At 38.5% G+C, this 16,240-nt stretch overlaps 1 protein-coding gene across 2 annotated transcripts in view; it reads right to left on the bottom strand.

The window, feature by feature from the left end:
- Positions 1-4,290: 4,290 nt before the first annotated feature.
- GABRB2 (gamma-aminobutyric acid type A receptor subunit beta2) overlaps positions 4,291-16,240 on the bottom strand; it is a 441,115-nt gene continuing 429,165 nt past the window's right edge. For both annotated transcript variants that reach the window (XM_073581011.1, XM_073581013.1), the window contains exons 7-9: positions 15,261-15,413; positions 12,057-12,301; positions 4,291-5,100 (exon numbers count right to left, since the gene is read on the bottom strand). In XM_073581011.1, the coding sequence (XP_073437112.1) occupies positions 4,753-5,100; positions 12,057-12,301; positions 15,261-15,413 (746 nt within the window). In that variant the 3' untranslated portion in view covers positions 4,291-4,752. The remainder of the gene's footprint in view (positions 5,101-12,056; positions 12,302-15,260; positions 15,414-16,240) is intronic.

Below are 16,240 nucleotides of genomic sequence, written 5' to 3'. Positions count from 1 at the left end.
TTCCACTTGAATATAATCGCGCATCTCTTATCGGCATAGAACTAGTGGCATGATATCTCAGTAATATGACATGGTATGATGCACCACACTGTGATGCCCAAAAATCAAAATGGCTTAGTGTGGCCTTGTAAAGCCTCTGCATACACGGCTTTGCCACCTTTATCCCACTTGGATGATAGTGTATTGTCTTCAGCCCTAAATATGTGGAAAAAAATGGAGACAATATAAATAGACTTAATCGCTAAAAAAATGAATATGATATAAATTAGGAAAGATTGGTCCTTGCTAATTGATAAGCTGCTGAATGAACAACTTTTCTTACATGACTGGCCAAACTGGATTGACATGTTCTGTATTGAGGACGTGTCCATTTTAGTTATGGTTAATAATGGTATTTAGTTTGATTTCCATAAATAAAATGTGTGATATGTAGCTTGTCACAAACATCACATCTATAATATATACATATTAAAAAAAAGGTAAAACATTAAGAGGAAACACACATCAACATTGTAATAATAGAAAAAAAAATCAAATTGCAGAACATTTTTGAAGTAATTATATAACTGAAGACAAGCAAAGCAAAAAGTAACTCATTTCTCTTTTAGCACTTTGACACAAAATATACAAATATGTTTTTTTTTTCTATGTAGCAGAAAAATATAGCATGCCTTAGCATTTCTTTTGCTTTCTTTCTGTTTAATGAAACTAAAAGCCGGTGGAAAAAAATTGATTTGAAGCTAGAAGCATGTTTTTAAGGTGATTCAGAAGCATGATGTCCTCGAATAATAAACTTGCTACAAGATGTACCCGATGCACGGAACCCGGCGATAATTCTAGCATGCAATATGTAAGGAGCTGATACAGTCCCTTATCTTAATAAAGCAGGCAAAGCTGATAAATGTGGCACTTGGTTAAGGAAACGGATTCGCTACGACATGTACATTCTATTGATGAGTTTACATTCTGTCTTTTTTTTTTTTCCTATGGTAATTCTAAGTTCACATTCTAGTGTACAGTGATTACATGCAGTCCATGAACAGTATGATCCTCAAGCACAATTACAATACAAGTCAATATTTCATGTCGAATACAGAAGTTGACAATAAATTCTTTAACGTTGAATCATCTTTAGAATACCATGACCAAAAGCTACACTTCTGTGTGTACAGCATGAGCTGAGGCGTAGTACGAAAACTAATTTCACTATGTAGAAATCTAATTTGATAAGGTCAACTAGTACAGCATACAAATTCACTGCAACCATTCATAATCTTTTTTCTGCTTTCATTTTCATTCAGCAAAATCTGTGACGTAATTAATTGTATGCCACAATATTGAAGCTTTAGCTTCCAATGCTAGTATCCCGTGCCAATGTTGAGATGAAATTACAAAATTTAAGCGGTATTAATAAGTCATAGGTAACATTTATACTGTATTAGCAACAGTTTTAGACTATTTCATGCTTTCTAATATTGGCATACTTTTTTCCCAAAAACAGCAAACGTATGACCATGACTTGTTCAGCTTGCACAGCTACAGTAATTGTCTCGTCTACTGATTAACACAGTTTTATTGTGGAATTCCTTGTTCATTAATAACCAGTGATGGAAAGAGTTGAGCAATAAGATTTGTGCAGGTCCTACGTCCAGTCCAGTCCTCCATGGCATCCCGACCAGGGAAGTTTTCATTTCATTACATTATTTGATGCCCAGACCACAGGCTTTAAGCAACATCATGATGCGTTGTACTACAACAGTGGTCCCCAACTTTCCTGACCTTCAGAGCCACATTGAGCTCTGAGAGAGGGTCACAAGCCACATCCAGGTACTGCCCCGTCACAGCAGTGGCAACCAAAGCCCCCATTATAGGTGCAATGATAACCAAAGCTTTTCCACAGAAATCATCCTGAACCAAAACACCAAGATCCAAGGGTTCCCACAATAACCCCATTCAGTTTTCTCCTAACACACTGTTACATCCAGGTTCAAGCATATCCTCTTACAGGTAGTATCATCCTGTCTCCATTATACCATACTCAAATTATCTCTAAACTCCTAAGACCAGTATATGTGTATCCAGATCTGCTCTTCTGTGCCGGACTACTCACAAAATTCACTATTTTGAGATGTGGTGTTCACACCTGTTTCCTAGACCTGGAGCTAATGCACCAACCTGGCAGACAGCCGCAAGTCACAATTCATGGGACCACGAGCCACATGTGGCTCCCGAGCTACAGGTTGGGGACCCCTGTACAACATCCCAACATAGCAGAGCCAAGTAAATACCAGTAGAGGCCATTATGCAAGATTGAGGATGCCGACCACAAATGTCAAGACTGCACTGGTTGGACTGAAGGCCAGACTGGACATTGGACCAATGTATCTTTTTTCTCAACTCTACTGTTGATTCTATTTTTTTTCCCCTAAAACTTTTCGTAAAGTAGTTACAAAAATAAACTGTTAAGCAATTCTTTGTTTAGAACCACAGAAATTTGCAATTTCTTAGGTCCATCAGGGGAAATAATTCTGAGGACCCCGCTCTATATACAACATACAATTCTGTGACTGCCTAAATGTGTTTGGGCAAGATAATTCGCTATCTTTATTACTCATTACATATTTTATTATTGCTGCTAATATTAACTAAAAATAGTAACCAGTAAGGTCAAACTGGTAATTTGTGACTTGATCCGTGAGAAATATATTGAAGTGGTAAGTGATTGGCTCAACATCACCTCCAAAAGTGTCTTTCTTCTGCTGGACCTTATTGTATCAAGGCTTGGGTCCTACAAGAGAATCCTGTTGAACTTTAATGGGTCAATCGCTCACTTCTGATTGTCTTTAGGCAAAGAGTATTCTAACTTTAAAAACAAAAATTAAGATCAATTAATTTGAAGATCCATCCATCGCCGCTGAAATCTTTTTTCCATGATCTGACATTTTGAACAATATTCAAGAATTATAATATATGTCTGCTGAAATAATATCTGAAGGTGAATTTGTCTAAATATATGGAACTTAAAATTTAAAAAAATAATAATTGTCATCCGCCTCATCATAATGAGTATATGTAGAATACAGACTATACATTTTGTCTAAACAAATAACTTTGCCATATTTTTGGTATATATAATGGATATAAAATTGCTTGATGGGATACGGTATACATTAAAAAGAAAAATTAACATTTCGGTAGATTTTGGTCATTAGTATTAAAAAGAAAATCAATGCGAGGCACAACATTTTTTTTCAAGTTTATGAGTGTAGAAACAGAAAATCAAAAAGAAACTAAAAATGGAAATAACATATCATCTAGAACAAATGAATGTGCAATATCTTTTAGTTTTTCAGGATAGAAGGATGATTTTGAACTTAATGAAGGTTGAGAAGTCAATTTTCTGTTTAAAGGACAAAACATCACTTGTTATCAGGTCGAAGTTCATGTTGAGAGTCAAACAGTACTCAATGGATTCACCATTAGCCGCAAGAGTCGTTCATCACTATAACCTGTAATTTTGCATGTTGCTTCGTTGATGCTCTCTCCACCATTTAAGCCCTCCTAAACTTTGTCTTTTTTTTTTATTGAAGTAGCCTTAGACCATGAGGGCGAGCAGCTTTTTTTTTTAGTTCAAAGCTGATAAGAATCAGCAAAATTAAACACCTGTTGGATCTAAAAAATATATCTGAAGCAAAATAGTATTTCACATAAGTCTCTTTTTTCACGATACTGATAATTCTTTGCCAACGTATACTCTTCTTGCATGAAAAAGTCTATGTAACTCCTTCATAATGATGTTTTTGCTGAATTAATGTTGTGTAGCTTTGTGATGGACTGTGCCACAATGATGTCCATCTACATGGACATCTGATTATCATTTCTTATTTCGGGCATAAAGGGTGGGATTTTATGCATTTTTTTGCCATTAAATTTTTAGACAGAAAGACATAGAAAAATGGAGAATTAACATAAACCGATGATGAGAAATGGAAGATCCGTGCATGTGGGCATTAATCAATACACGTCTCATTGAAAGAATAACCATTTCATTTTCCTTTGAAGTTCGCCCTCCTTACTGCATGTGCTACCTTACCAGGACTCGCTTTCTTCCAAGAAGATCTATTATCCACACTGGAGTAAAAATGTAACTTTAGAAGGTTAAGAAAATGCAGCCATACCCTGTTGCCTGATGGATCCTAAAGGTATCTAAGCCTTGCCAAAAAATAAAAATGGGTCTTAATTGCATCTACAAGATCATGTCATTTAAAAGGCTGATGTGACAACTATGGGTAAGTATTATGTTAGGTCCTTTATGGTCTCCATCAATCAGAGCAAAATCACAACTGTTCAGTTCCAAGACGATTTTTCCAATTCCATCCACAACTATTACAGTTTCAGTTGAAATGTCGTCAAAAGCATCAATCAAACCATGCAATGTATGGGTGAGTCTGGAGAAGTTTGAAAATGACCAATTGCTTTAGCGTCTCACTTCAATGCACTTGCGTGTACACAAGGAAAAGCCATGTTACCTATATAAAATAATTTTACCGATCGAAAAGAAAATTAAAGGTTGTCGAGATTCTAATGAGCCTAGAATGGGTCTGTACAGCATACAGCGGGATGGTGAGTTCCAGCAACTAAGGTGTTTTAAAATAGCTTGTGTCCTGAATATTAATTTCTAAGCCCCACTTCTGGTTTCACATATTATCCGAACAGACATCCAGTTCTTGTCTACTGTATGGCTTATTAGTCTTAGTTCACATAATAGAGCCAGTAAACTACATTGAAAAATGAAAAAACCACTGGAAAGATCATACGTGACCATCTGTCTATAGCGTTCACATCAGTCAAGTCAGGAATGTTTATTTTCAACTGAGATGCACGCCTCCGTAGTCTGCTTTTTTTTTGAACCACGTGTCGTTCTAAGGCATTCCGTCCAAAGCTGTGTCGCGGTAATCCAGCTTTCCGGTACTGGATACTGGAGGTATCGTAGGTCAGCATAGTGCTTCTTGGATCACCAAGCCCCAATACAGCTTCTGATGCTGCCATTTCATTTTTAATTTCAAGTGTGCTTAGTAAAATATTTTCATGTGGATCCATCTGCAATTCAGGAGAAAATTAGATAAATTCCAGGATCTCTATATTAGCATACAATTGGTTTATTCTGTACGGTAAAGACATTGGTTGCTATAGGGACTATGAAAAAATTGTCAGATAAGTATAAAGTCATTTTCTACTTAATAAAATGAAGAAAAATAATAAATCTGACTAATATAGAACAATTAATGAAGGAAAACTACAAAAAAAGTTTAAATTAAAGAAGCAGTTAAATAATACTGCGCATATGACTGAACAATATCTTTGATCTGATATATTTTTAATAAAAAACAATGATTGAGCGGATATTTTTGTATAATTAGGATTAACGGGAACCTGACAACAGATTTTTGTTATGTAATCTGAGAGTTGCATGATGTAAGTGTAGATGGCCTGATTCCAGCAATCTATCATTTACTAGACTGCTTGGTGTAGTTTTGATTGAATCTGTGTTTTATCGGTTGTAGATGTAACACTGGACAGAATGCTGAGCTGTGGATAACCCCGCCCACACCCCTGACTGGCAGCAGCTTTCTGTGAACATTGTACATTCTAAGCTAGCTGCCAATCAGTTGTGGGGCTGGGGACACACAGATTAGCTGTGGATAACCCCGCCCACACCCCTTATTGGCAGCAGCTTTCTGTGAACATTGTACGTTCTAAGCTAGCTGCCAATCAGTGGTGGGGGAGTGGCCACACAGATTAGCCTGACTGCCTTGCGATACCTAGTTCGCAAATGAAAATCTCCTGCTGTTAAAACACTGATTGTACTGAAACAACAGCAAGCTGCTGACCAAGTGACACAACTCTGGAATCAGGCTCTCTGCCCCTACATTATGCTGCTCTCAGATTAGATAGAAAAAATCTACTGACAGATTCCCTTTAAACTTGAGTTTGACCATTGCAACTTTTTTCCACATTTTAGTGGCTGAATTCAGAATCTAAAATCTTTAACTTTACATCCTGATATTAGGTATCTCAACAACCTGTCCAATTCTCCCCATACAACCTAGATATCTTTCATTTGGCATTTTGCAGCATACACTTACTATAAGTGCTGAGAAAACTCCCAGTGTGTACATTAAAAGGGTTGTCCGGGACGCTGACATTGATAGCTTATCCCTAGGGATGTCTGGTCGGTGGGGGTGCGACACTTGACACCCCCACTGATCAGCTGTTTCAGGCAGTGGCTGGAACTGCTTAGTTGCAGTGATGCACAGCTCCATGAAAGAAATAATGACTGCAGCTGGCTATTGCATATACACCCCCGATTTCAATTAATGGGGGGGCACAGACTACGTACTCAGCTATGGTAACTATTCCGTTGATGGAGCTGTGCAGCTTTACAATTGAGCAGCTCCAGCCACCGCCAGCACCAAGAACAGCTGATTGGCGGGGAGGCCAGGTGTTGCACCCCCACTGCTCAGACACTGATGACCTGCTTGTTAAAGTCCGAGACAACCCAATTAAGTGAATACACAGAATACTACAGGGCGGGCCAATTATATGGATACACCTAAATAAAATGGGAATGGTTGGTGATATCAACTTCCTGTTTGTGGAACATTAGTATATGGGAGGAGGGAAACTTTTCAAGATGGGTGGTGACCATGACGGCCATTTTGAAGTCGGCCATTTTGGATCCAATTTTATTTTTTCCAAAGGGAAGAGGGTCATGTGTCACATCAAACTTAATGAGAATTTCACAAGAAAAACAATGGTGTGCTTGGTTTTAAAATAACTTAATTTTTTTCATGAGTTATTTACAAGAGTATAACCATTTATAAAATGTGCTCAAAGTACTGCACATTGTGTTGGATTGTCAATGCTACCCTCTTTTCCCACACTTGACACACTGATAGCAACACCGCAGAAGAAATTCTAGTCTAGGGGGGTAAAATTCCTTGTAAGGAATGCTCGAACCTGACACCCATAATGTGGTGGCGCACTATCTTGCTGGAAAAACTCAGGGAACGTGCCATCTTCAGTGCATAAAGAGGGCAACACATCATCATGTAGCAATTTCAGATATCCAGTGGCATTAAGGTTTCCATTGATGAAGAGTGACCCCACAATCTTTGTACCCCATATACCACACAATACTATCAATTACAGTTGTGGCCAAAAGTATTTACACCCCTGCAATTCTGTCAGATAATACACAGTTTCTTCCTGCAAAATGATTGCAAACACAAATTCTTTGGTATTATTATCTTCATTTAATTTGTCTTAGGCTGGTTTCACACTTGCGTTTTTTTTCGCGGTATTTTAGTGCTAAATAGCGCATGCGTTTTTTTTCCTATACTTTGCATGGGATGCGCTTATGTGCGCATACACATGCGTTTGTACGCGTTTTTCCGCGCATGCGTTTTTTTGCGGTATGCGCTCGGGCGCACAAAATGCATCCTGTTGCATTTTTTGGGCGTCCGACTTGCCTCAAAAAAACGCATGCGCGCGCAATGCGTTTTTTTACAGCAAGACACCCATTATAAGTCTATGGGTGCGCATATGTGCGCATTGGCATACTTATGTATGCGTTTTTTTGCACATGCGTTTTTTTTTGTTAACCATGGAATTTAGGGGTTTGGGTTAGAGTTAGGGTTAGTTAAGGGGGTTTAGGGTCAGGGTTAGGGTTAGTTAGGGTTTGGGTTAAGTATGGTTTGGTTAAGGGTTAGGGTCAGGGTTAGGGTTAGGGTCAGGGTTAGGGTTAGTAAAGTCATGGTTTGGGTTAGTGTGAGGGGCCACCTAATGTTTGGAAAAAACGCAAACGCGGTAAAAACGCACTAAAAACGCATACAAACGCATAAAAACGCTGCGTTTTTTTCATTTTTTTGCGGGAAAAACGCGCTGCAAAAAAAAGCAAGTGTGAAATTAGCCTTAAATGAAAAAACACAAAGAATTGTCCTAAAGCCAAATTGGATATAATTCCACACCAAACATAAAAAAAAGAGGGTGGACAAAAGTATTGGCACTGTTCGAAAAATCATGTGATGCTTCTCTAATTTGTGTAATTAACAGCACCTGTAACTTACCTGTAGCACCTAACAGGTGTTGGCAATAACTAAATTACACTTGCAGCCAGTTGACATGGATTAAAGTTGACTCAACCTCTGTCCTGTGTCCTTGTGTGCACCACATTGAGCATGGAGAAAAGAAAGAAGACCAAAGAACTGTCTGAGGACTTGAGAAATCAAATTGTGAGGAAGCATGAGCAATCTCAAGGCTACAAGTCCATCTCCAAAGACCTGAATGTTCCTGTGTCTACCGTGCACAGTGTCAACAAGAAGTTTAAAGCCCATGGCACTGTGGCTAACCTCCCTAGATGTGGACGGAAAAGAAAAATTGACAAGAGATTTCAACGCAAGATTGTGCGGATATTGGCTAAAGATCCTCGACTAACATCCAAACAAGTTCAAGCTGCCCTGCAGTCCGAGGGTACAAAAGTGTCAACCCGTACTATCCGTTGGTGTCTGAATGAAAAGGGACTGTATGGTAGGAGGCCCAGGAAGAAACCACTTCTTACCCCGAGACATAAAAAAGCCAGGCCGGAGTTTGCCAAAACTTACCTGAAAAAGCCTAAAACGTTTTGGAAGAATGTTCTCTGGTCAGATGAGACAAAAGTAGAGCTTTTTGGGCAAAGGCATCAACATAGAGTTTACAGGAGAAAAAAGAGGCATTCAAAGAAAAGAACACGGTCCCTACAGTCAAACATGGCGGAGGTTCCCTGATGTTTTGGGGTTGCTTTGCTGCCTCTGGCACTGGACTGCTTGACCGTGTGCATGGCATTATGAAGTCTGAAGACTACCAACAAATTTTGCAGCATAATGTAGGGCCCAGTGTGAGAAAGCTGGGTCTCCCTCAGAGGTCATGGGTCTTCCAGCAGGACAATGACCCAAAACACACTTCAAAAAGCACTAGAAAATGGTTTGAGAGAAAGCACTGGAGACTTCTAAGGTGGCCAGCAATGAGTCCAGACCTGAATCCCATAGAACACCTGTGGAGAGATCTAAAAATGGCAGTTTGGAGAAGGCACCCTTCAAATATCAGGGATGTGGAGCAGTTTGCCAAAGAAGAATGGTCTAAAATTCCAGCAGAGCATTGTAAGAAGCTCATTGATGGTTACCGGAAGCGGTTGGTCGCAGTAATTTTGGCTAAAGGTTGTGCAACCAAGTATTAGGCTGAGGGTGCCAATACTTTTGTCTGGCCCATTTTTGGAGTTTTGTGTGAAATGATTAATGTTTTGCTTTTTGCTTCATTCTCTTTTGTGTTTTTTCATTTAAGACAAATTAAATGAAGATAATAATACCAAAGAATTTGTGTTTGCAATCATTTTCAGGAAGAAACTGAGTATTATTTGACAGAATTGCAGGGGTGTCAATACTTTTGGCCACAACTGTATGGGTGTCAGGTCAGAGCATTAATACATGAACAGTTTCTTGGAAACTGGATTGGTCGTCGTTGGCCAGTTGAATGGCCACCAAGGTCTCCTGATCTGACCCCCTTAGACTTTTATCTTTGGGGTCATCTGAAGGCAATTGTCTATGCTGTGAAGATACAAGATGTGGAGTATCTGAACCAATGGATACTGGAAGCCTGTGCTAGAATTTCTTCTGCGGTGTTGCTATTAGTGTGTCAAAAGTGGGAGAAGAAGACTGCATTGACAATCCAACACAATGGGCAGCACTTTGAACACATTTTATAAGTGGTCATAAACTTGTAAATAACTCATGAAAGAATAAAGTTACGTTAAAACCAAGCACACCATTGTTTTTCTTGTGAAATTAAGTAAGTTTGATGTGTCACATGATTCTCATCCCATTGAAAAAAATAAAGTTGGATCCAAAATGGCCAACTTCAAAATGGCCGCCATGGTCACCACCCATCTTGAAAAGCTTCTGCCCTCCCATATAGTAATGTGCCACAAACAGGAAGTTGATATGACCAACCATTCCCATTTTATTAAGGTGTATCCATATAAATGGCCCACCCAGTATTTGCCCATTGAAGGCCAATTCATCCTCTGTTTAGCCAATGTACATTGCAGTCTCCAATATATTGCTGAATGAAATAGTATTATGTAGCATCCATGTCCAACGTTCAAACTGCCAGCGCTACACAAATACTTAGGGAAGTATAATGTAATCTTCATAAACTAAGTTTTAATATTGCCAGTGGTGTATTTCGAAGCTCAACATCTGTAAGACAGCTTTGATATATTGTACCTCTTATAATAATTTTATAATAGTAATGTCTCATGTGCTGCCTATAGCTTTGGCTCTACTCAAGGCATTCGGGTCATTGCGTCTGCATATATATCCTATATGTATACTCCCCAAATATGTCCGATATAGGGCACCATTGTCTTATATACAATATTACTGTCATTCGATTCATCTATCTCAATGGTTCACTGGTAAACTTGGAAGAACATGATAGAACCATACTTGTTACGTAATTACAGGTGGTGTGTCATTACCTCTCATCTGTTTTTTTGACACACAACTATATATCATGTTTTTTGCAGCCTCACCTCCAGTGGCCAGCACCCGGTAATTTCCATTTCAGCTATGAAAGACTGACATTGGAATAACTCTTTGAAGGGTTATTCTTGACATTTAAGTTCATCACCTGCCCATTGAATAGCTGACACGTCTGATTGCTTGGGTTCATGAAAACAGCTAAGATCCTAAGATCAGGGCTCTGAAATTTCCCAAGGGCATGGAATAGTGGCTGTGCAGAAAATGTCCATTGCTTATGGATCGGCCAGAGATTACCACTTGGTTTTCTATGGAAGTCCCAAAAACAATGAATAGAGTACTTGTGCATATCTAGCTAGTACTTTATTTCGGCAAAGCATTTCGAGCTCCATTCTCGCAATCGGTGGCTGTTCTAATGGCTGCACCCCTAAGAACCAAAGAGATAACACAGGCTAGGTGATAACTTTCCATGTTGGGTGAAACAAATATGAATTAGGTTTTCCACTGTGGTGACTTTCATATTTTCTGTAGCCCGTATTATTTAATCAGTTTCCTAACTTTAGTTAATATCACTAGGGAGATAGATGAAACATTTTCAAATATAATCTTAAACAGATACCCACAGTATTTTTGGTCGTGAATACAAATGAAACTATCTGAATTATTCATCTGTCTTGATGAGAATTAAAAGGAAGTTTTATGCAGTCTGTGGGTCAAACTTTTTAGCAGAATATATTGATATGATTCACCAAAACCCACATGCTAATTTGATGTGAGCACAATCTGCACTAATTAGACTTAGTAAGAAGATGCAGAATGTTCACTAGCTACTACGGAAGATTATACAAGGACATAATTAGGATGCAATATGTCAGTTGTTCGCAGGTGGTGTATTTATACCAATGAATAACGTAAATGTGAATATCCGTAAATGGCGTGAAATAAAATACATTTATATATACAGGATCTGTTGCCAAGACAGACTTCTAAAAATGACTACATTTATTGGATGCTCTAATAATACAACAAACCTAATGGTGGAGCTCCAATATAAATTACTAGCAATGTTAGTTTGAAGTAGTATATTCTAGAACAATTGAGGTAAATGGCGTCAATCACACTCAAAGATAAACATTAGTCACATTGGGTTGCAGTCATTGTGACAACTTCGATATTAAAAAAGTGCCGGAGAGGATCGCTGAGAGGCTCTACTGCTAAAGTTACTCAATTGGAGAACGCCGACCCTTTAACGAGCCTTGTGACAAGGCTTGTTAAAGGGTCAACATTGACTTTTAGGATTGCTAAGATCAATTTAGGTCTGGCACCTTGCACCCCCACAAATAGCTAATATCTGCTCCAGTAGCATCCGGTTATACTGTAAATAACGTATGGGGGGGATTGTTTAGTAGCCGCTGCCGAACACTGCAGTCTCTCCATATCTCCCTTTCAAGTAATTCTACACTTAGCCATAGTAATACATACCTTATTAATTTCCATACGCAATTGTTCATTGTTGGCACTTGCAGCTCGTTCTGCTGCCTTTTTTTGCCTTTGTGGTCCCCTACCAAAAAATATGTAGTTGACCAATGCATATTCCAGCAAAGCCATAAATACAAACACAAAACATCCCATAAGGTACATATCAATGGCTTTCACATATGGAATTTTAGGTAGTGTTTCCCGAAGATGAGTGTTGATGGTGGTCATGGTCAGTACAGTGGTGATTCCTAGAAAAAGAGACATCAGATTATTTTTCTGAATCCATCCACTGAATAATTGTCAGAAATGCTTCATACAGAAAACACTTAAGTTATTGGACTAAAGTTATACTGTAAAAGTATCTAAGTATCTGGGATGGAGAAACAAAAAGTATCATGGCTCAACAACAGATTTGCCTTTGAAGTCTAGTGTCAGACTATCAAGTAAATTCATGTTGATACAAAATGAGTTCCTACATTCTTGCCAACCAGATAAAAAGGATCTCGTAGGTGAGAATAAGCTATTAGGACACTTGTCAAGCAGAACAATTATCATTATGCCCAAAACCAGCTTAAAGAGGTTAATCACAATCGAAAAAAGTATTTCTTCTAAAAAAAAGCCACCCTTCTGTCCATGGTTTGTGTCTTCTGAAAACAGGAACCAATCTGTATATGGATTTTGTCAACTTGTGGTTCAGCGCCATTTGCGTGATGGTGCTGAGACTTAGATGTAATCTCACACACAACATGAGAAAAGGTATGGTGTCCTTTCTAAAACAAGACAACCCCTATATAGACATATTTCAATCATAACACATCATATTATTAGGACATTTTGTCACTTACTGACTAGTGGGAACTGATAATACTATGCAAAATGCTATAAAAAATGAAATATTGGTGGTTGGTAGGATGCAGAATGAGGTTCTGCTTTACATTACATTCTAAGGTTCCATGACTTGGGTAATGAGCCAAGAATGAGGGATATAAATTGGAAAATCTTCACAATAGCCCTGAGTAAAGACAGATTTGTAGGCAGATTTAAGTATTTTCTGAGAGTGAATCATCAGGGCAGGCAAAGAAGAATTGACTGACAAAGGGGGAAAGAAGCATATTTCTCTTCCAATCTTCACTTGTACTATTAATTTATGAAAAAAATAATTGTGCACCCTCCACTACCTTGAGATATAATCTAAAGAAAAATAATACAATATAAAAAGTCAGAGGCTGTGCATTTTGCATTAGCTAAAAGAGTTTGGGAATTAACTCGCAGTGCTCTGATTCAGCAATGTACTTTCACCAGTTTTGTGATATAAAACACCTTGAAATGTTGCAAAATTTTTGCCCAACTCAAGGTTACGTCAACATTTTGCAACTTTTAATGTCTTAATGGATAATAGAAAAAAAATGGAGTCTGGCTCAACACGATTCGATTTAACTTTTCTTTTTCAAAAGAAATTATAGTGCATACAAAAGAAAATTTTCATGATCGACATGACTCAGTCGACGCGTTGCGACAGCACTAAGCAATCTAAGCAGTCTTACTCATGACAAGGTAGTGGAGGGTGCACAATTTTTTTTCACTATAATTTCTTTTGAAAAATAAAAAGAAAAGGAAAATCCAGTCCTGTTGAGCCGGACTCCAATTTTTTCTATTATCCTTGGTGTAAGGCCAAGACGAGGCCGGTGTCTGAGCCGAAGGTGGATGAGCATAGAGCAACTGGGTGAGCTGGAATTAAGTTTTTATTGCCTTTATGCCAGTCCTATTTAGGTTGGCCAATGTGGGCATAGCAGTGGAAGGACAGAACAGGCAACGCCCACCCAACAAAGTAATAAAAATGCCAAAAATGTACAACAGTCCCTGACTGAAGCGTAATTTCTGGCAGAAGTACGCAACATTAGTAAGATGCACCAAACTCATTAACTGGCATGCATGTTTACAAAAGTTGCAATTAGTGAAGAGCGAATGTGATAATTGGGTGCTGCTGACCAGGTGTCTTCAGCATGCTCGAATACTATGTTCGAGTCCCCGCAGCTATATATGTCTCACGGCTATTCGACAGACGCAACACATGCAGTGGTTACCTAACAAACAGGCAATTCTTGCATGTGATGCAGCTGTCGAACAGCTGCGAGACATGCATCCACGAGGACTCAAACATAATTTAGAACATGTTGAAGATGCACACGAGCATGCTCGGATAGCACCTATCTCGAAGCATGTTTGCTCATCACTAGTCGTAATGAATCGGACCCACCATTAAATATTGAGGTGCAATAATGTTATAAGAAAAAAATCTGGCTACTTACCAGTAGGTATTTCTAAAAGTAAAAAAAAAATAATTCCCTGGTTTATTTGATACATATATAATTAACATTTTTGGGGGCGCTGGAATATTTGGCAGCAAAATACATTTTCGGAATTATTGATAGAGTTGCATGTAAATTAATGTAAATTAAATTCAACAACATAATAATGTAAAATCAACATGTTGTAAAGGGATGCAACTTTATGCCAGTTGATATGAGAACTAAACCAATGAACATGAAAAAAAGCTAGTGGGATAAAAAAATATTGATTGCACTGTTAGGCTGGAGTCACACTGCCGAATTTCTCATGCGATAATCGCAACGCATAGCACGGACTGGCCGGCACCTCTCCTGACCTGAGCATGACAGCGTGATGGATTACTATGCAGCTGTGAAGCTCAGGTCAGGAGAGCAGACAGACAGTGCGAGTTTTACGATGCGATTCTAGGATGAAAAATTCGCCAGTGTGTCTCTGCCCTTACTGTGATATAGTGATAGACCTTAAATTTCTCATCTCAAATCAAAATAGTTTTTCTTGATTTGGACAGAAGGGGGTCTTGGATATCCCCTTTGCTGCCAAGTTTTAATCACAGCAGGAAAGATATAACTATTTGCACTTCCAAGCTTTATCCCAGCACGGTTTTTGACCACCAGCTATACCGTAAAAGCTTAGTCTACTCTCAATGAGAGCTAGAACTTATGGTGATAGTTATGTCCACCATGCTACCAACATTGTTCTCTGATTTTTTCTTTTTTTTGTTAGAATTGTTAGTTTATACACACCAAGGACTATGACCTAATATACATGTCGAAAGTAGCGATTAAATAGAAAACCATGAATAAAAGGACGTTTAGACGAACACACCTTATATGAAATGCTCTATTAACCTTTCCTTACCTAAGGCAACTCGAGCAGCTGATGCATCATAGTTGATCCAGAAAGAAACCCATGAGAGAATTGTGATCAAAATTGAAGGCATGTATGTCTGCAAGATGAAATATCCAATGTTTCTCTTTAGCTTAAAACTTAGAGATAAACGAGGGTAGGAACCTGAAACGAAAGGGAAAAAAGCATGATAGCTGTGAAAAAGACACTTTAAAAAAAAAAAAAAAATCATGCCACTATCTTTTAGGCTATGTGCACACGTACTTTTGAGAGCTGCGGATTTGTCCCCGCGGATTTGTAAAAAAACGCAGGTAAATCCACAGGTCAAAAGTCCTGCGGTTTAGCTCAGCACTTTCACACCTCATAATGGATAAGGTGTGAAACCGCAGCGGATTCCGCAGAAAGAATTGACATGCTGCGGATTGTAACCCGCAGCAAATCCGTGTGGAAAAATCCGCAGTATGTGCACAGTGTTCTGGGTTTCACCATTGAAAACAATGGTACTGTACAAAGGGCCAGAAACGCTGCGGATCCGCAGCAGAATCCGCAGCGTGAGCACATAGCCTTAGGTGCAATGAGTATGAGCAGATAAGCAGTCTCTAGGAACAAATTTCATACTTTTCCTAATAACAATAATGGTTTCAATGTATATATGAAAACCATGACTGCAATGGTCCAAAAATGTAAAAAGAAATAGTAATAATAATAATAATTTTTATTGTTATAATGCCAATATATTCCGCAGCACTTTACAATTTTAGAGGGGACTGGTACAGACAATAAAGACATTACAGAATAACACATGACTCAGATACCAAAAGGAGCGAGAACCCTGCTTACATGCTTACTATCCATGAGGAAATAGGGAAGACATGAAAGGCAGATAGTAAAATGTGCTGGTATTGTACAAAACTGCCATAATATACTAAATAGGGTATGCACATAACACAGCATGAACTGGTCGCTAGCCAGTATGTGAACAGTACAGACAC

This window comes from Dendrobates tinctorius, unplaced genomic scaffold (assembly GCF_039654945.1).
Source record: "Dendrobates tinctorius isolate UK_male_01 unplaced genomic scaffold, ASM3965494v1 ptg000067l, whole genome shotgun sequence".
NCBI classification, from domain to species: Eukaryota; Metazoa; Chordata; class Amphibia; order Anura; family Dendrobatidae; genus Dendrobates; species Dendrobates tinctorius.
The sequence above is the reverse complement of the archived record's forward strand: the minus strand, read 5'-3'. Positions and strand labels throughout refer to the sequence as shown.